This window comes from Salvelinus fontinalis, chromosome 6 (assembly GCF_029448725.1).
Source record: "Salvelinus fontinalis isolate EN_2023a chromosome 6, ASM2944872v1, whole genome shotgun sequence".
NCBI classification, from domain to species: domain Eukaryota; kingdom Metazoa; phylum Chordata; class Actinopteri; order Salmoniformes; family Salmonidae; genus Salvelinus; species Salvelinus fontinalis.
This window is the reverse complement of record NC_074670.1, coordinates 44,951,525-44,972,946: the sequence shown is the minus strand read 5'-3', so window position 1 is coordinate 44,972,946 and position 21,422 is coordinate 44,951,525. Positions and strand designations below refer to the sequence as shown.

General features: G+C 40.7%; 1 protein-coding gene across 1 annotated transcript; it reads right to left on the bottom strand.

The window, feature by feature from the left end:
- Window positions 1-55: 55 nt before the first annotated feature.
- On the bottom strand, window positions 56-5,691 carry LOC129857885 (T-cell immunoglobulin and mucin domain-containing protein 4-like). The gene is made up of 14 exons (XM_055926560.1): window positions 5,536-5,691; window positions 5,091-5,429; window positions 4,552-4,614; window positions 3,633-3,695; window positions 2,454-2,492; window positions 2,175-2,303; window positions 1,884-2,051; window positions 1,651-1,721; window positions 1,314-1,548; window positions 1,001-1,078; window positions 777-850; window positions 579-678; window positions 458-488; window positions 56-345 (listed from the first exon to the last, which is right to left on the bottom strand). Exons 1-14 carry the CDS (start codon window positions 5,582-5,584, stop codon window positions 291-293), a joined length of 1,494 nt encoding a protein of 497 aa, XP_055782535.1. The 5' UTR covers window positions 5,585-5,691; the 3' UTR covers window positions 56-290.
- Between the last annotated feature and the right edge of the window lie 15,731 nt (window positions 5,692-21,422).

The following is a 21,422-nucleotide window of genomic DNA, read 5'->3' as shown; positions in this document are numbered from 1 at the left end:
TGTTTATAGTGACTGTATCCGTGCGTGAGCCCATAAAAAAAAGAGTCAGGCGAGCTATAAGCAAGCATTTATTAACACGTGCGCACAAACGTCACATCGTGTACATTGCAGTTGATCTCATTGTAGATAATAACACTTTCAATATCAATTCAGTGGGAGGCCCCTGTCGATTAGTAACACTTCCTATCACTACGGCATAGTTGAAATCATATATATCATCTTACTCTTTATGTTAACCCCACGGTGACCACTGCATAATCTTGATTGGAATTCGAACATCCCAGAGGTCTCTACAGTGCTGGCTCGGAGTCCCCGAAGGACATAAAGTCATTGTTCTTCCATAATCTGAATGAGGGAGAGATGAGAAAATGTAGTACCGGGGAGGGATGTGTAGAACTATACGTAGATCAAATGACAAAGTGGGATATTGATATTTATTACTTTAGGTACCGCTTACATTTTCCAGTTGCCTTTTTTCAATGTGGTACCTAAAAGAGAGGGGGGATAGATTAGGAGAGAATCGAAAATATCTGAAAAGGGATCCATATGATAATCTATAATTCTGTAGGCTTACTCACGCCTAAATTGCCATATGATCGCCATGACAACAAGCAGCCCCAGCACCAGCACTGGCACTAGGATGGCAACAAGATGACCGCTCTGTTCCTCGGTACCCAGCTGTAATAAAAGCACAAGTTACTAGTTTGGTACTAATAATACTGTCAACAATGCACATTTTAAGTATCCAAATACACAATACAGAAATGTGAACACACTTTTTTACTCAATGCTGGGTCAGTAGTAGAGTTACTTAGTGGACTAGTAGTTGAGAAGTCGTCTACTCTCTGACCTATATGGTACAGGAAACAGGACAACGAGATGAGAAGCTGGTCAGTCTGTTGTTAGGGGAAGTGAATATGTGCTTACTATTTTGAGGAATTGAAGAGTTGTGCTTTGGGTTGTATAATTATGCACCGTGAAAAGTAACACAATAGCCTACCTTGAGTGGGACTGTCAGTGATAAGCAGCCATGTCTCAGCTGAAGATGTTGTTGTCGCAATGGTTGAGGTTGAATGTTCTTGAAAGACATTACAGGTAAACATGATCAATAGCACCTAGTGGAAAGTAGCCTATATTCAACTGCAGTTTCATTTTCTCATAGTTAAAATCTCTCCCAATAAATTGTTGGAGTCGGGTTATCACCTGTCTGAAGTTTTGTTGTTGCTTGAGTTGTTCCTTACTCTAACAACTGTGGGGCAAGTCATAATTCCACTTCACGTCACAAAAGCTAACCATTGAAAACCTCTCCTCACCATTAGTCAGAGTGGAGCAGACGAGCTCCTGTGAAGACGGCCCCATGCCTGCACTGTTGATGGTGTGCAGCGTCACACTGTACTTTGTCGCCTCCTGCAGGTTGTTCATGGTGAAGCTCTCTGATCGGTCCATCAGATGCACCACCCTGACAGGAAGCCGTTCCCGGGAACTGTACTCACTGTAGCGGAGCTGGTAGCCCAGGATCACCCCGTTCTGGAGGGACAACTCAGGGGCCTGCACGGGGAAGAGGACAAGACAATTGAATCACAAAAAATATCAATAAATTGTGGCATGTAAATGTTGAGCTGGAAAAAATTGGTAAAAAGAGCAAGGTACCGTCCATGTGACTCTGATGTTGTGGGAAGAAAGGGCTTCAAGCTTCACATCCTGTGGGGGACCATCAGGGGCTAGAGGGAGGACATATTTTTCAGATACTTTACAAATTATGACATTTACTCAGCTCGAAGTGACATAGAGGTGACAGAGATAGTGAGAGGCGGATTGATATAATTACTGTCGGTCAATCGCGTTTGAGATTTAGCCTCAGGTTGTTTGATCAGGGGATATACCTGCTTCCTTAGTGGTGACGGTGAGCTCATTGCTGGGTTTACTCAAGCCCATGTTGTTCTTGGTGAACATGCGAATGTTGTAGGTGTAAAAGGGTCGGAGGTCATTGATAGCGGTCTCTCTCTCCCAAGGCAGAATATTGCTGCCTCGTACTCCATCTACCCAGGAGTCTGTTTCAGCAAAAATTACGAAGAAGTAATACAGAGTGAGTAAACATTCAAATTGTACTATTGGTAGCACCCATTCATTCAAGCTATTAGGAAGTGCAAGTCTTGTTGTTTCTGTTATTTTACCCGATTGGCTCTTGCATTCCAGGTGGAAAGCTGTGATGGGGGTGTTTCCATCAGAGCCAGTGCTCCACAATACAGAGATGGACCTGGCTGATATTTCTCGGATTGCCACTGTGGGAGGGTCTGGAGGTACTGGAGACAACATAGTTATCCGAGTTATTAGAGAGATCTTTAAAAAGGGCCATTAAAAACAGGATTAATTCCCTTTATTAGATCTTTCTAGATGGTGCCTTGTAAAGTGATACAGGATGTAATATAATAGAGTAGGCGATTTGATTTTACCTGATGAACCCATTGTTGTCTGGATTGTTGTGGTTTGCTCTGACAAGTAGACGAGACAGCAGTTATTGGAAGTGTTCCTGATACAGTCGTTAAATAATCCCGCCACACCTAAACTGGTTGGGCATTGGACATTGTTTCCTAGTTACTTCAACTTAAGGTAATGTATCAACATAATCCATTTGCATCAACATGGCATCATCATGGCATCCAGGCTGTAGCACAACCAGCCTTGATTGGGAGTCCCATAGGGCGGCGCACAATTGGCCTAGAGTTGTCCGGGTTTGGCCGGTGTAGGCCGTCATTGTAAATAAGAATTTGTACTTAACTGACTTGCCAAGTTAAATAAAGGTTCAATGTAAAAAAAAAAGTTTTATTTGCGTAACGATTTTAACAGAGATCAACATTGCATTCAACCAGTGGTGTAAAGTACTTAAGTAAAAATACTTGAAAGTACTGCTTAAGTCTGTGTTGGAGCATGCCGCTGGCTATCCGTAAAAAAAAATATATGCACCACCAATGTTTTTTTCAATTTTCGCATATAATGACACACCCAAATCTAACTGCCTGTAGCTCAGGCCCTGAAGCAAGAATATGCATTTACTTGGTACCATTTAAAGGAAACACTTTGAAGTTTGTGGAAATGTGAAAGGAATGTAGGAGAATATAACACATTAGATCTGGTAAAAGATAATACAAAGAAAAAACAACCGTTTTTTTGTATTTTTTTGCACCATCATCTTTGAAATGCAAGATATTATTCCAGCCCAGGTGCAATTTAGATATTGGCCACCAGATGGAAGCAGTGTATGCGCAAAGTTTTAGTCTGATCCAATAAACCATTGCATTTCTGTTCAAACTGTTGTATCAATACTGCCCAAATTGTGCACTCTCCTCAAACAATAGCATTGTATTCTTTCACTGTAATAGCTACTGTAAATTGGATTAACAAGAATTTAAGCTTTCTGCCAATGTCAGATATGTCTATGTCCTGGGAAATGTTCTTGCTATTTACAACCTCATGCTAATCGCATTAGCCTACGTTAGCTCAACCGTCCCGCAGGGGACCCACCAACCCTGAAGAAGTTTTAAGGTATCTTTACTTTCACTCAAGTATGAAAATTGGGTACTTTATCCACCTCTGCATTTAACACAAACTAATAGCGATTGTAAACGTAGCACCTTTTGGGTAGCCAACTGTTGTGCTCTCTCTAGGGGCCCACGGTTCAGGGGTTGTTTCAGGAGCTGAAATAGATTCAAATGGACTGATTGAATTTGACGTAGAGAAGAAGTAGAGAAGAAGTACGTTGAGCATGTTTTTTTACATTCAGCATCACTCCGTCAAGGGAAATATATATAGAAAAATGAACAAAGATATCATGAAACCTCTAACACAAGAAATTCATTAGGTGAAGACGTGTTTTTTTGGACCTATATTTTTCCATGTGGTTTCTTCAATCACATACTCCATGAAATGATGACCTCTTCCTAAATATTTGGTCACATGATACATTTTGTGTATGGTTTCCAAGAAACAAGGGTAGCTCAGCTTACCCCCCACTCTCCCCTATAGATAAGTATAGATGATGGTCAAGATAGTCTTATTGACATTGCATAGATAGCCTTCCCTGCTCTACAGAAAGTTTTCAGTAAACCTTTTAACTCATCTCAATTTGATCTAATTAACCATTGCATTTCTGTTCAAAATGTTGTATCAAGACTGCCCAAATTGTGCACTCTCCTCAAGCAATAGCATGGCATTCTTTCACTGTAATAGCTACTGTAAATTGGACAGTGCAGTTAGATTAACAATAATTTAAGCTTTCAGCCCATATCAAATATGTCTATGTCCTGGGAAATGTCTTGTTATTGACAACCTCATGCTAATCGCATTAGCCTACGTTAGCTCAACCGTCCCGCAGGGGACCCACCAACCCTGAAGAAGTTTTAAACTTGTTTTTTAGGCTTCAAACTTTTCTAATGAATAGCAAATAACCAACTAATGAATTAAGGTATCTTGACTTCTATTCAAGTATGAAAATTGGGTACTTTTTCCACCTCTGCATTTAACACAAACTAATAGCGATTGTAAACGTAGTACCTTTTGGGTAGCCAACTGTTGTGCTCTCTCCAGGGGCCCACGGTTCAGGGGTTGTTTCAGGAGCTGAAATAGATTCAAATGGACTGATTGAATTTGACGTAGAGAAGAAGTAGAGAAGAAGTACGTTGAGCATTTTTTTTTTACATTCCGCATCACTCCGTCAAGGGAAATATATATAGAAAAATTAACAAAGATATCATGAAACCTCTAACACAAGAAATTAATTTGGTGAAGATGTGTTTTTTTGGACCTATATTTTTCCATGTGGTTTCTTCAATCACATACTCCATGAAATGATGACCTCTTCCTAAATATTTGATACATTTTGTGTATGGTTTCCAAGAAACAAGGGTAGCTCAGCTTACCCCCCCCACTAGATAAGTATAGATGATGGTCAAGATAGTCTTGTTGACATTGCATAGATAGCCTTCCCTGCTCTACAGAAAGTTTTCAGTAAACCTTTTAACTAATCTTAATTTGATCTAATGAAATGACTGTCTAAATGACTAAATGGCTTAAATGCACAATTGTTCGCTCACCGGGCTTGATGACGAGTGCCAGATGGTGTTTCTGGTCATTGAACCATCCAGGTATATCCACACGGCAGCCGTATATCCCAGAATCCTTCACCTGTGCTTGGGTGATGGTCAGAGAGACATCCCCTGCCCTCAGATCACCCTGGAGATTGTACCGGACCGAAGCCCTGTGGGTCACTTTGACTCCCTCCGTCCTGAGGATCTCATTGTCACAGCCGCTTTTGGGGATGTGACCACGACCCCAGCAGACAGAGAGCGTACCATAATGCCGGGCGTCATACTTACATGTTAGGGTCACAACGTCACCGACATAGCCTTGGATGGTTACTGTAGAACCACCGCCTACAATGGAGAAAGAGATGATATCAAAGGAGTCTTACCAAAAACGTGCTTTTTTGTGTGTGGTTTTATTGGACTGTTTATCAGACTACTAAGATGATGATCTCACCAAAGAAAAGGTAGAGCACTAGCCAGCAACAGGAGATGTACAAGTCCATGAGCGTGTCTGCACCTTCAACAGGCTCTGCTCAACAATTGAAATGCACAACACATGACTGCACTGTTGTCTCACAATTAAACCCCTACTGCACTGTCACACACACACGCACACACACCACACGCCACACACACACACACACACACACACATAAATCAGGTGACACAGTGTACTTAATCTGCACACATCATCAGTTGTGTTGGTTGCAGCAGGGTCGCGTTCCGGGCCTGTTTCCTTTTCAGTGGTTTTGGTTCCTCGTGAAACACGGTTGACACCACAAAATTGTTTACTCCAATGTTTAGGAGCAAAGACGCTGCATCGACAGATGTCATTTCAACATTTGGACAGTGGATGTTACTCAAGGACATACTGCAGGCAAGTTTAGGGTAGGGTTAAGGTTGGGGTATAGTGAAGGTGTAGATCTAAATGGGTGTTACTGGGGGGAGCCTAGATGCCTAGAAGACCCCCCATCCAGACAAATCAATGTACCAAGGTGCTACCCACTGCTTGAGCAAGCCACTTAGCCCCTAACCCGCTTTAGGGGCCCTGCTCTGCAGCAAACCATGTGCTGCAAATGGATATGTATTTTCTATTATATTCTACTGAAGCCCTTGGAGAAATACCGTTTTTTACAATCACTTTGGCACCAATTTCAGAACTTTGTGGTCATTTTTCAAAACTCTAGACACAAAACTCAAAACGGTCATCACTTGTAACATAGGCTTGTAACGTTCATATATTTAAAGAAACCTTGCACTGGCAGAATCGTTGGTTCAAATAACTCATTTATCAAGAAATACCATAGGAACATTGATTTAGGTCACCCACACACAAGATACTGATAGTGTCAATGTGTAGTTGTTTGTACAATCATTAAATATTGTAGTACAAATTATGTGATACATGTTACATTATGGTACTACACGTAAATACATCACTGTAAAATGACTAGTAGAGAGAATACTACAGACACAGTGGAATCATTGAACAAAATCTGAAATGTATCGAGGAAATACAATAAAATCACAACGTAGGTTTCTTTGAATCAAAGCAAAAATAATTAGCTACAAAAAATTTAACTGCAGTGTTCCTCACCTGACTTACTGTAAAAAGCAAAACAAAGGATTGATTACTGTACTTCTATATTTCCATCAACCCTGTCTTGTGGATTTGGCCACAGGTTCTCATCCACATCACAATGGATGTTTTCATTAGCCAAACATCTTGGGAAGAATCTTCGGGCATGGCGAATCCAGACCTGACACTGGTCTGCCCTGATGTCATTGCATGCGACATCCATGGCCAGGAGAAGGGTGGCTTGTTCGTGAGGGCGCCTATCATATACCGTCCACCTCCATGGAGAGAAAAATTCCTCAGTCGGAATAAGGAAAGGAGAGTATGGGGATAAGTACAGGGTGGTAAATTGTGGATGGGCCTGAAACCATGCTTGCACTATTTGAGCATGTTGGAACCTGACATTATCCCACACAATGCCATAGGTCACGCCATCAGCTCTACAGACCTGATTTAGCTCATCGAGGAAGGTTACAAGGAGAGCTGCATTATATGATCCAATACGAGGTCTGTGTCCCACCACACCATCTTCTGATATAGCCGCACACATGGTGATGTTGGCCCCAAGTTGTCCAGGTAGTTGGATGGCCAATGAAATTCCGACCTCTCCTCCTTGTCTTGCCCAGGTTGAAGCCTGCCTCATCCAAAAAGAGGAATTTGTGATGGTTTTTGTCAGCATTCAGCTCCATCACCCTTTAAAAATACATTTTGGAAAGAGAATTACAATGATGTAGAATTTTGGGGGAATTTTTCACCACAGGCATCTGAACATACCTGAACATACTCAGTCCTCAGTTGCTTCATTCTGTCTGCATGTCTTTCAAAAGGCACATGGTTTAGCTGTTTTAGAGACACCTGGTGCCTTTTCAGCATGCGTGCAATAGTCGGCAAACTTATGGCTTCCACATTGTTGAACATGTCGTCATTGTCCAAGATGTGCTGTCGAATTTCTGTAAGGTGAATATCATTTCTGGCCCGAACCAAATTGACCACATCCCACTCTTGTTGGTCAGTCAGAATTTTGCCTCTGCCTCCCCTATTTGGCCTAGTCGCAACTCTGCAGGGGAAATTACAGTTAGAGCACATTTAGTCACATCACCTACTCTGTGGTACACACTGGCATGCAGTATACAGTCATTTGACAATTGAGAGTAGCCTAATGTTTAGTGCATGCTGAAGACTTCAATGACCGTGCATGCCACGACCGTTTCTCATTGCGGAAAGTTCTGATGATTGAGGCCACGGTTGATCCTCTGAGGTTTGGTTGAATCATTGTAGCTGCCTCAGTCATTGTCATGCCATGATTGACATGACATGGTCTACAAATGTTGCTCGGATTTAATTGGACGCCCTTTGCTGTTGCTGCCGCTGTCTTGGTCCGTGGCCTTGTCCTCTACCACGTTCCCCCACATCTCTCAAACGAGGCCCACGACCACCTCTCAGAAGGGGTGCTTGTCCCCTGCCATTCCTTTGACCACCACATCTTCCTCCTCCCACTGCTTGACCTCTATTGTGACCTGGATCACCTGCCGGCTCCATGTTATCGCTATGTTGTTGTAGGTGGATACCACTCATTTCACTATATATCAATCATCAGTAACGAGTTGGCAGTATTGGAAAATCAATTACAAGGGCCTGCATACATACGCTCACCGGCCACTTTATAAGGTACACCTGTGTGTTAAACGCAAATAGCCTGCTCCTTCGAACAGCGAATCATGTGGCTGCCGGCAACTCAATATATAGAGTATATAGAGTAGAGAGCTTTAGTTGTTGTTCGACCAAACATTAGAACGGGCAAGATGCGTAATCTAAGCAACCGGGGTATGATTGTTGGTGCCACACATGGTGGTCCCAGCATCTCAGAAACAGCTGCCCTCTTGGGATTTTTACGTACTACAGTATCTACAGTTTACAGAAAATGGTGCGATAAACAAAACCCATTCAGTGAGCGGGAGTTCTGTGGGAAAAAACATCTTGTTAATGAGAGAGGTCTGAGGAGAATGCCCAGACTCATTCAAGCTAACAGAAAGGCCACAAATGTTCAAATAACAGCCGTTTAAAACAGTGGTGTGCAGAAGGGCATCTCTTAACGTACAACACGTGAATAATTCAGGCTGTTGTGGAGGCAAAAGGGGGTCCTACCCAGTACTAGACAGGTGTACCTAATAAAATGGCCGGTGAGTGTACAGTAATGTCAAATCTGAAAACATGGTCTGGAAAAGTGGTACATGGGACCATAGAAACAGTGTCTGATAAAGAATGATGATGAAATATTACATCCATAGATAATGTAGTCCAATTGGTTCATGTTCCGCAGTCAATGGATCTCTTTATCCTAAAACTTTCATGATCTAAACATGGAAAATTGTTTGTCAGTTTCCATAAAACTATGCATTAAGAGTAATGCAATATTTAATTATCATTTTGAGCAGTTGTATAAATTGAGAGTTAGATCATTGTAATGAAATTAATAGACAGTCATCTCAGATGTAATGTGTGAATTGCATTGGGTAATACTTTGATGTTAAGTTGTGTCATTTTGAACAGGTGATTTTAGTTCCATGAACAAATTATCTTAGCTTTATGTGTATTGTACCCAAGCAATTGGAAAAAGTGTTAGAGTTTTGAAAAATGGGCATTTTGATCATCGGTTGTGTTTTGTGTCGAGAATTTTGAAAATGACATTAAGGTTCTGAAATTAGTGCCGACGTGATTGCAATTTTTTTTTAACCAAAGATCCAAATACTTCAAATATCAGAAGGGAAAGTCTTTACGTACAAAATTCCCTCTCATTCTTCTCTCGGTTTAACTTTGGTTTCTTCTTTCATGTGTTGTGTAGGAAACTTGACCACATAGCAACACCATACAGTTAATCAGGTGCAGCTCTATGACGTGGTCACGTTCTCCTAGAATATCTCTGAGAGAAAAAACGGCTTGAATCTAAGTTGTTTCAACATCACTTGTCAATGTATTGTGACATGGAATCTATGAGGAAAATACATCAGATTTGCAAAAAGTCATCAACGTAAATTGTTGTCACGAAGGTAAAATTTCAACCACAGGATTATGCCATCATCGTGGTAACCAAATTTAACATAGGTAAACCTTTAAAACAACATCAGATCTTTGATGTTATATTCCTCAACGTTATATTCAATATTAGAAAAAAAACTATAGGCTGGGCAGCACCTCCTACTGAAGAATGTATCTATCGACAGCTACCCTTCATATATCTACAGCTACCCTTCGGTCTCCCATCCAGGGTTTTAACTAAGCCCACTGATTATTACCAATGTGCTATCATGAGAATGACTGTTGAGTGTCAATTCAAAGGGTAGGTTTAACAGAGCATATGAAATGTGACCATACTTGATCAGTTATACATCATCGATGATACTATTTAGGCCCATATAGCATTTGAAAAGTCATCAACAGCTATTGTTTCAATTCAGCCCAGGATTCTACTAAAAATACACAATACGTGTAGGCCTAGGAAAAAAATATTTTCTGAGAAGTATATTCTGCTTGGATTAAACTTTCAAGAGTGCATGCATAGGTTATCGCAGGTCTGTGGCGATATTCACAATTGCCCGAACAATATGAGCAGAATCTTGAACGACATTGATCACTTGCACTATGTACTTTTAATGTAATCTCAACTGCAGTCCAGGCCACTTGGTTCTGCTATTAGATAAAACACAGTGATAAAACATGAATCTGTTGTTTAAATAAACAAAATATCTAAAATTGTATTCCCATTTGAACTTTGATGAGCTTTTAAATGGTTGAAAGTGCAGTGATAAGACATTTGGGTGACAACTAAACCAAATATCTGACATTGTTTTTCCATTGGAACTTGGTTGTGCTTATAGAAGGTTGAAAGCATAGTGAGAACACATTGGAAATTCAACTAACTTTTGGCTGTCTTTTTGAGTGGGTCAATATAGGCTGTAATCTCATTGATCGATGCCTCAACTGTCCACGTTTGAATGACATGGTGTGCCCAAGGGTTTTTCTCTTCATACTGTAGTTTGGTCTAGTTGCTGCTGCCACCTTTATTATCACTTATAACCACTAGATGGCGGTATATCCAAAGCACCATAGAAGGAGCGAGATGAGGGGAAAACAGAAGATCTCTTAACAAAGCCTTTGTTCGTGCTAGAAGTACCATTGCAGTACCTTGTTGGCAAACATGATGGCAAACAAGAACATCTTATGAGCGAGACCATAAAAGAGCCTAACTGACTCTGTGATGACTCAGAGTAGTTAAATCCGCCACATTTGTAAACAGGCCAGCACCTACGCCACACGGCTCTGTATCGGCTTTTCTTCAATTCGGTATAAAAAATTACTTGTGTGCCAATTTTCATGCTTCTTTAGTAAAGGGACTAGAATGGTGTTGTTAACTTGTTAATACAGTCCACAGTTGGCCTGTTCAGTGCAGTGTGAGGTTGCAGTAAACCCACCCATGGAATGTCTTGATTTCCCGTGGTAATCTCACTGATAATAGAGAAGACTTAATGTTTTTTCTGTCTTCACGGGTCATGGGTCATAGGTCATAGACGAGGATAGAGAGCCCGCGGGGTCAGTTCCTTCTGCAACTGTTCATCCATGCTCTATATCCATATCACGAGGTTTAAGGTGTTGTATGTCGATTTCAGTGGATTATGTTGTTTCATCATGTAGGTAGGGCAGAGTGGGGTAAATTGAGCCAAAAGGGTTAGTTTAGTGAACCATCCACAAAATGAATCATGTGACCAAATATTTAAGAAGTGATCATCATTTCATGGAATCTATATGAAGGAAGAAACCACATGGGAAAAGTGGTAAGGTCCAAAAAACAGATTTTTTTTATAAAGATTGTATCTAAACCAGTGTACTGTAGATAGTTTTAAGATTGTTTTGTACATCAGTTGGGGTCTCTATAAGCTACAATACGAGGTCCAAAACCTAGCATGAAAGTGGATCCTTGTAGCTGTTTGGGCTAATATAGTCCAAATGTTTGCCTTGGGGTAAGTTGAGCCAATGGCCACCATACCCACTGATTACATTGTGTCAGCTTTATGCATAATATGCCAAATATTTTTTGCAATGTGTCATGTATACATTATGTACTCAATATAGTGCATTTTTATTGTTACAGAGCCCACATCATCATGCCGAGTGAAAACATACGTAAAACGAGGTCTACCCCTTGAGCTTCTCGAGAGAGCAGCCAGTTAAGTGAGAAAAGGCTATAAGTCCATTTGAGCAGCATCGAGGGATGAAGAATAGACATAATAACATTGAAGAGGTACAACTCTTAGACAGGCTATGATAGAGTAGCAGAGGCACATAAGATCTTATCTGATGACATGGGCGTGCTAAACTTATCAAGAAAGTGCGGACCAGTTTAATGGGCTCGGTGCCTCAAAAGCAGAGAAAACGGAGCAACTAGTGCTAGGGAGAGATACAGTATGTAACCCTAGGAAATGGGACATCACTACATTATCATAGTCCTGCACAACAGAAGCCGTCAAAAGATATTCTACCAAGCAATTCATTGACAACGAGCCTGGTGTTTTCCCTAATGCCCGTATCGGCTGCAGTAATAGCTTACCTCATATTCCTCATGCAACTAATACATACATAACGTATGAGCAACAAACGAGAACTACAAATCAACAATGTGCCCGTAATGTACCCATCCTCTGACTGTGGTTCAACGTGGAGCAGTAGTGACGCAGGATTAATTCCATAATAGCAGTTTGACATGTAACAGTCGCACTTCCTATTTTCTTCAATTTCTTGGGGTTTAATGACTAAACAGTGGAAGCAATTAAAACCAGTGTTCTGAACTAATATTTAAAGCAACCGTTTTAGGGTCCATACACAGATTGGCTACATAGCTCAAATCCGTAGGCACACAGGTCTTTTTTATCTTCCACTACACTATAGAGTACCACAGTATGAGTCATAATACCCATAACACCAAGCAGTCAAACACGGAAAGGATTCCAATCGTATTTCCACCGTTCATTTTTCCCATAGGGTATTTAAGAAAATCTAAATAAGGGCTGTGTTTTGTGTAGGCTTACCCTGGTGTGACATTTTGATATCTGTGTAAATCTCTCTAGGACAAGGTGACTTTTAATCAATATATCCGCCTGTATTTACTCCCCCAAAAATGAAATGCTAATTAGCTGCTATTGCGGCTACTGTAAAGAACTACAAATGCCATGATGATCTGGATGAGACCGCCGAATCGAGGCAGAGGTACGAATCTCTGGATCTAATGTTAGCTAAATGTTGTGAAGATAATGGGTATAATGCCAACCCAGAGATGGCGCTAGTGGGGCACCTATCTAGGATATATAAACAGGTGCATTACGAGTGTCTGATTAGGATGTCGTGTTATACCTGAGTAAAGGATTATGCTTGAACTTCACCAAACTTTCCGACGTGAGTTATTCACATACACATTCAAACAAAGGTATTAATGAACAAATTGTCTACATTTCATTAAAAGGACAGTTCTGTGAACTGTCTTATGCAAGTTTTAAATTGACACAATACCTGTTAGCAAAGGTGTCAGCTATAGATGACGTGCAGGACCTTGCAGGGATTTGTAGTTTTGCATGATGTTTACTTTGATAATAATTCAAATTTTTTAATCGGCGATTAAATAGAGCAGAATATATTTATAAAAGTCATCTTGTCCGAGAGAGATTTACATGGTTATCAAAACGTCACTAAAATCCCATATGGGAAAAATGTATGGTGGGAAAATGATTTGAACCATTTCCCTGTTTGACAGCTAGGTTGTATGGGTATTATGACACTTCCACTGTGGAGCTCAATAAGTAAGAAAATAGTTACATTACTTCAGCTGCATTTAATGGCAAATGTCTTCAATCTCTAATGTTAAGGTTACTGCAATAAAGAACAACGACAAGTGATTGACTGAAATATTTTTCAATCAACATCACGGCAAGCTTACAAAATTGTACATTCAATTTGCAGTAAATGCTTAAGCTACAGTAGATTCTTTATAGTCCTGGGTTTTTCAAGATGACAGCCTGGTTTGCTGGTTTGCTCAGGACTCCCTAAAACATTAAATAATAAGAATTACAATTCATACAAATGTCAAAATGATCATAAGCTAGCTAAAGATCTCTAGCTGGCTAATGTTAAGCAAAAAGGCCCCTCAGGGGTTTGTGGTACATTGCCAATATACCACGGCTAAGGGCTGTATCCAGGCACTCAGCGTTGCATCGTGCTTAAGAACAGCATTTAGCCGTGGTATATTGGCCATATAGCACACCCCCTCAGGCTTTATTGCTTAATTATAAACTGGGTGGTTTTGGCCCTGAATTCTAATTGGCTAACATCCATGGTATATCAGACTGTATACCATGGGTATGACAAAACATTTAGTTTAACCGCTCTAATGACGTTGGTAACCAGTTTAGAATAGCAATAAGGCTCCTCGGGGGTTTGTGATATATGGCCAATATACCACAGCTAAGGGCTATGTCCAGGCACTCCACATTGCATTGTGCATAAGAACAGCCCTTAGCCGTGGTACATTGGCCATATACCACACCCCCTTGGGCCTTATTGTTTAATAACACCTTTTTGTAGAATAACCACCCTTCCATGCATTCGACGCGTGAGCACGGGGCAGTATAGTCTTTGGGCTTCTAAGCGCAGACTAATAACATTGTAAAAAATAAAATATGCTATTCTGTTACTTTGCTATACATTTTCTTAGTTTCATAATTATGCCTATGTAAAATAATAATGGATTTCATGTGATGGTGTATATTAAATGAATTCGTTAGACTGTTAAAAAAGACTCACCAATGGCGTCATTTGGTATCTGTTGACACACGGCTATTCCAGTTATTGAAATATATTTTGTTTGACTTGCTCTACTGTGTCCCCATGATGACATACATACAAATAGTTGATCATTGATCCAATCCAAAACAACCTTCTATTCTACATTTCTAGCCTATCTATTGTACACCCTGAGGCCATTTAACACTCAGCACTGCCGCAACTCTGCCGTTATAAATATAACGAGTATGTAGAACAGTATTCAGCTGCTAACTTTGCTCTGCTAAGTTGTGAAAGCCTCCCGAACAGCTTTTTGGTCTCTTCCCTGACTTTGACTACCAAAAGCAGGAGGCGGCTACTTCTGCCGTGCATATGGGGCAACAGTACTCCTCCTGAAGAACAAGACAAGCCTTTCAATGCACTCTCATTCCCGTCACATCTTCCTGAGTGACCCATAGAGTTCTGTCTTTTATTGGTAGCCTATAGTATCATCTAGAAAATGGGGGGGAAAAAGGGGCGGATCCTTAAGAGGTTTGGTAGCCTATAGTATCATCTATATCTTCTATAGTACCTTTAAGGTAGAGCGGAATTACCCATTTGAGCTCTTTTTGCTGCCATTAAGGTAATTGTAGCCAGCAGCATTCCACCCTGCATCCCACTGCTGGCTTACCTCTTAAGCTAACCAGGGTTGGTCCTGCTCAGTCCCTGGATGGGAGCCCAGATGCTACAGGAAGGGGTGTAGGAGGGCCAGCAATAGGCAGTCTTTCCTCTGGTCTAAAAAAAAATATCCCAATGAAGTGATTGGGGTCATGTGTAGGGTGCCATCTTTTGGATGGGACGTTAAACGGTGTCGTGACTCTCTGTGGTCACTAAATATCCCATGGTACTTATCGTAAGAGTAGGGGTGTTAACCCCAGTGTCCTGGCTAAATTCCCAATCTGGCCCTCATATCATCATGGCCACCTAATCAGCCCCAGCTTCCAATTGGTTCCTTCATTCCATTCCTCTCCAATGTAACTATTCCCCAGGTTGTTGCTGTAAACGAGAATGTGTTCTCTGTCAACTTACCTGGTAAAAAAAAGGAGGTCAATGCTTGCGTACGTAGAGCAGTAGAAAGTTCTCATGGAAAGATTGACTGGGTGTGCCCCAACTCTTTGCGGGCTCTTTCTAAGGTAAAGGTACCGCTGGTTATCTGCCCTGTGCTCTTCCACTCCCGCTGAAAGGCCTCACTCCTCTCTCCACTTCCCCCTTCCACACGTCAACACTGTCCACTAGAGAGGATATCAAAGACAACCCACATCCACTCCCACTACACTCCGAAGCAGAAACCTATTCCCATAATACACCACCGCTTAGTCAGATTTAGCCCTCCGACCTGACACATTTTTGAAGAAAATAATGTGTTATGAAAAGGCGGTCTCAAGTGGGACGTAGCTGCATGGAATTGTTCGTGGAGTACAGCAGGTCCGTCAGTCTGTGTGTGTGTGTACACTCTTAGAAACAAGGGTTCCAAAATGGTTCTTCGGCTGTCCCCATAGGATAACTTTTTTGGGTTCCAGATTGAACCCTTTTTTGGTTCCATGTACTGTAGAACTATTTTTGGTTCCCTGTAGAACCCACTACATGGAACTCAAAATGGCTCTACCTGGAACCAAAAAGGGTTCTTCAAAGGTTTATCCTATGGGGACAGCCAAATAACCCTTTTAGGTTCTAGATAGCACCTTTTTTTCAAAGAGTGTATCTGTGCATGTGTGTTTGTGTGTGCGTGTGTGTTTGTATTAGAGTGCGTGTCTGTGCATATGTGTGTGTGTGTGTGTTTGTGTACACGCAGTCCTATGTGGATTTACAGTGTCTACTCCCAGTGTGGACAGGACAGGGTCCCCCAGAGACATGGTCGGAATGTCCCTCCCCCTCCTAATAATAACTCATCATCAGGGATCAGGGGGACTAGGAGCACACGGGTTTTGGAGCGTAAACGCCTCAGAGGACTGGTCCAGTATTCACAAAGCGTCTCAGAGTAGGAGTGATGATCTAGGATCAGATTAGCCTTTAAAAAATATATATATTCACAATGAATGAGACCATATGGACAGACACTAAACAATAGACATTAAAGGTACAGTGCATTCTGAATTTATTCAGAACTCTTGACTTTTTCCACATTTTGTTACGGTACAGCCTTATTCTAAAATTGATTCAATTGTATTTTTTCGTCATCAGTCTACACACAATACCCCATAATGATGAAGAAAATACAGTTTTTGAAAACGTATATATACAGTGGGGCAAAAAAGTATTTAGTCAGCCACCAATTGTGCAAGTTCTACCACTTAAAAAGATGAGAGAGGCCTGTAATTTTCATCATAGGTACACTTCAACTATGACAGACAAAATGAGAAAAAAAAATCCAGAAAATCACATTGTAGGATTTTTAATGAATTTATTTGCAAATTATGGTGGAAAATAAGTATTTGGTCACCTACAAATAAGCAAGATTTCTGGCTCTCACAGACCTGTAACTTCTTCTTTAACCTGTCTAGCCCCAGCGTTCCGCTAGCGGAACTCCTCCCACATTCCACTGAAAAGGCAGAGCGCGAAATTCCAAAAATCTTTTTGAGAAATATTTAACTTTCACACATTAACAAGTCCAATACAGCAAATGAAAGATACACATCTTGTGAATCCAGTCAACATGTCCGATTTTTAAAATGTTTTACAGCAAAAACACCACATATATTTATGTTAGCTCACCACCAAATACAAAAAAGGACAGACATTTTTCACAGCACAGGTAGCATGCACAAAGCCAACCTAACTAACCAAGAACCAACCAAACTAACCAAGAAACAACTTCATCAGATGACAGTCTTATAACATGTTATTCAATAAATCTATGTTTTGTTCGAAAAATGTGCATATTTGAGGTATAAATCAGTTTTACATTGCAGCTACCATCACAGCTACCGTCAGAAATAGCACCAAAGCAGCCAGAGTAATTACAGACACCAACGTGAAATACCTAAATACTCATCATAAAACATTTCTGAAAAATCATGGTGTACAGCAAATGAAAGACAGGCATCTTGTGATTCCAGCCAATATTTCCGATTTCTTAAGTGTTTTACAGCAAAAACACAATATAGCATTATATTAGCTTACCACAATATCCAGAAACACAAGCCATTTACCAGCAGCAAAAGTTAGCGATCGTAACAAACCAGCAAAAGATATATAATTTTTGACTAACCTTGATAAGCTTCATCAGATGACAGTCCTATAACATCAGGTTATCCTGTTATGGCTGCAAGGGAAAGTATTGAGTAGCCAGATAAAAGATGCCCATTTCAAACGGCCTCGTACTCAATTCTTGCTCGTACAATATGCATATTATTATTACTATTGGAGTGAAAACACTCTCTAGTTTCTAAAACCGTTTGAATTATTTCTCTGAGTGAAACAGAACTCATTATGCAGCACTTTTCCTGACCAGGAAGTGTAATGTCAGAAATATATGTTCTGTTCAACTTCCTGCCTATACATGGTCATGATACGTTAGAGTCTACGTACACTTCTTACGCCTTCCTCTGGGTGTCAAGAGGATGTGAGAGAAGAAATTTTGTGTTTATCTTGGTCTGAGGTGGAATAAAAGCTATTTCTTTGACGTGACCGTCCACTTCCGGTACTCTGAAGCGCGCAACTTGGACATGGATATGCGTTCTGTTTTGCTCCCGTTATGGACGACTAACATCTCCGTCTTAGATTTTATTTGATACATGCGTCCATATCATCGTAAAGTATGTTTTTTCAATATAGTTTAATCAGATTATTGAACATTTTGGAGAGATATGTTGGAGAGATATGTAGCACTTGGCAAGTGCCCATGCTAAATGAAGAGGGGAATTTGCCGTTCCAGTTCAAAACAACGACTGTTCTGGACAAAGAACACCTTGTCCAACATTCTGACGGAAGATCACCAAAAGTAAGAAACATTTTATGATGCTATTTCTAATATCTGTCGTGCATGTGAACTGGTCGTGGGCGCCCAAGTGTTTCTGGCTATTGTGGCTACGCTAATATAGCACTACATTTTGTTTTCGCTGTAAAACATTTCATAAATCGGAAATATTGTCTGGAATCACAAGATGCCTGTCTTTCAATTGCTGTACACTATGTATTTTTCAGAAATGTTTTATGATGAGTAATTAGGTATTTGACGTTGGTGTCTGTAAATATTATGGCTGCTTTCGGTGCAATTTCTGATTGTAGCTGAAATGTAAACTATGATTTATACCTGAAATATGCACATTTTTCGAACAAAACCTATGCTATACAATAAATATGTTATCAGACTGTCATCTGATGAAGTTTTTTCTTGGTTAGTGGCTATTTATTTCTTTATTTGGTCGAATTTGTGATAGCTAGCGATGGAGTAAGAAACTGATGGAGTTAGAAAAGTGGTGTCTTTTGCTAACGTGGTTAGCTAATGGATTTACATATTTTGTCTTCCCTGTAAAACATTTAAAAAATTGGACATGTTGGCTTGATTCACAAGATGTGTACCTTTCATATGCTGTATTGGACTTGTTAATGTGTGAAAGTTAAATATTAATTAAAAAAAAAATTGAATTTCGCGCCCTGCACTTGAGCTGGATGTTGTCATAAGTGTACCGGTGTCGGGCTGCAGCTCAAACAGGTTAAACATACACTTATGTTTTGTTCGAAAATGTGCATATTTAGAGCTGAAATCAGTGGTTATACATTGTGTTAACGTAGCATCTTTTTCCCACAATGTCCGGATATTTTTCTGACACTCACATATTCTGACCAAATAACTATTCATAAACATTACTAAAAAATACATGTTGTATAGGAAATGATAGATACACTAGTTCTTAATGCAATCGCCGTGTTAGAATTCTAAAAATAACTTCATTACGACATGCAGTTTACGTTATGGCGAGAGCGTGCCCAAAATCTGGGCGCAAACTACTAGTTCACATGTTCGACAGATATATGAAATAGCATCATAAAATGGGTCCTACTTTTGATGATCTTCCATCAGAATGTTGTACAAGGGGTTCTTTGTCCAGAACAATCGTTGTTTGGATTTAGAATGTCCTCTTCTCCAGTCAATTAGCACGGAAAGCTAGCAAAGTGGCGCGAAGCTCTCCTTCCTGAACAAACGCAGACAAAGCAACACGTCTAACGTCCCGAAAAAAATTCAATAATCTAATAAAACTATATTGAAAAAACATACTTTACGATGATATTGTCACATCAATCAACTAAAATCAATCAAATATCAAATAAAATCAAAGCCGGAGATATTAGTCGTCTATAACGACAGCTTTACAGAAGGCAATACCAGGTCCCTTCTCGCGCGTTCCAGAAAACAGGAAATTGGGGTCACGTCATGCCAAGAGCTTTTATCCGACCTCAGATCATGTTATACACTCCATTTCTTCTCTCACTGCCTGTTGACATCTAGTGGAAGGCGTATGAAGTGCATGTATACTAATAAATATCAAGCACATTTATAGGCAGGCCCTAGAACAGAGCATCGATTTCAGATTTTCCACTTCCTGTCAGGAGGTTTGCTGCAAAATTAGTTCTGTTGTTTTACTCACAGATATAATTCAAACGGTTTTAGAAACTAGAGAGTGTTTTCTATCCAATAGTAATAATAATATGCATATTGTACGAGCAAGAATAGAGTACGAGGCCGTTTAAATTGGGCACGATTTTCCCCCAAAGTGTAAATAGCGCCCTCTATCCTCAGAGGCTCCTCTGTCCTCCACTCGTTACCTGTATAAATGGCACCTGTTTGAACTTGTTATCAGTATAAAAGACACCTGTCCACAACCTCAAACAGTCACACTCCAAACTCCACTATGGCCAAGACCAAAGAGCTGTCAAAGGACACCAGAGACAAAATTGAAGACCTGCACCAGGCTGGGAAGACTGAATCTGCAATAGGTAAGCAGCTTGGTTTGAAGAAATCAACTGTGGGAGAAATTATTAGGAAATGGAAGACATACAAGACCACTGATAATCTCCCTCGATCTGGGGCTCCACGCAAGATCTCACCCCGTGGGGTCAAAATGATCACAAGAACGGTGAGCAAAAATCCCAGAACCACACGGGGGGACCTAGTGAATGACCTGCAGAGAGCTGGGATCAAAGTAACAAAGCCTACCATCAGTAACACACTACGCCGCCAGGGACTCAAATCCTGCAGTGCCAGACGTGTCCCCCTGCTTAAGCCAGTACATGTCCAGGCCCGTCTGAAGTTTGCTAGAGAGCATTTGGATGATCCAGAAGAAGATTGGGAGAATGTCATATGGTCAGATGAAACCAAAATAGAACTTTTTGGTAAAAACTCAACTCGTCGTGTTTGGAGGACAAAGAATGCTGAGTTGCATCCAAAGAACACCATACCTACTGTGAAGCATGGGGGTGGAAACATCATGCTTTGGGGCTGTTTTTCTGCAAAGGGACCAGGACGACTGATCCGTGTAAAGGAAAGAATGAATGGGGCCATGTATCGTGAGATTTTGAGTGAAAATCTCCTTCCATCAGCAAGGGCATTGAAGATGAAATGTGGCTGGGTCTTTCAGCATGACAATGATCCCAAACACACCACCTGGGCAACGAAGGAGTGGCTTCGTAAGAAGCATTTCAAGGTCCAGGAGTGGCCTAGCCAGTCTCCAGATCTCAACCCCATAGAAAATCTTTGGAGGGAGTTGAAAGTCCGTGTTGCCCAGCAACAGCCCGAAAACATCACTGCTCTAGAGGAGATCTGCATGGAGGAATGGGCCAAAATACCAGCAAAAGTGTGTGAACCTTGTGAAGACTTACAGAAAATGTTTGACCTCTGTCATTGCCAACAAAGGGTATATAACAAAGTATTGAGAAACTTTTGTTATTGACCAAATACTTAT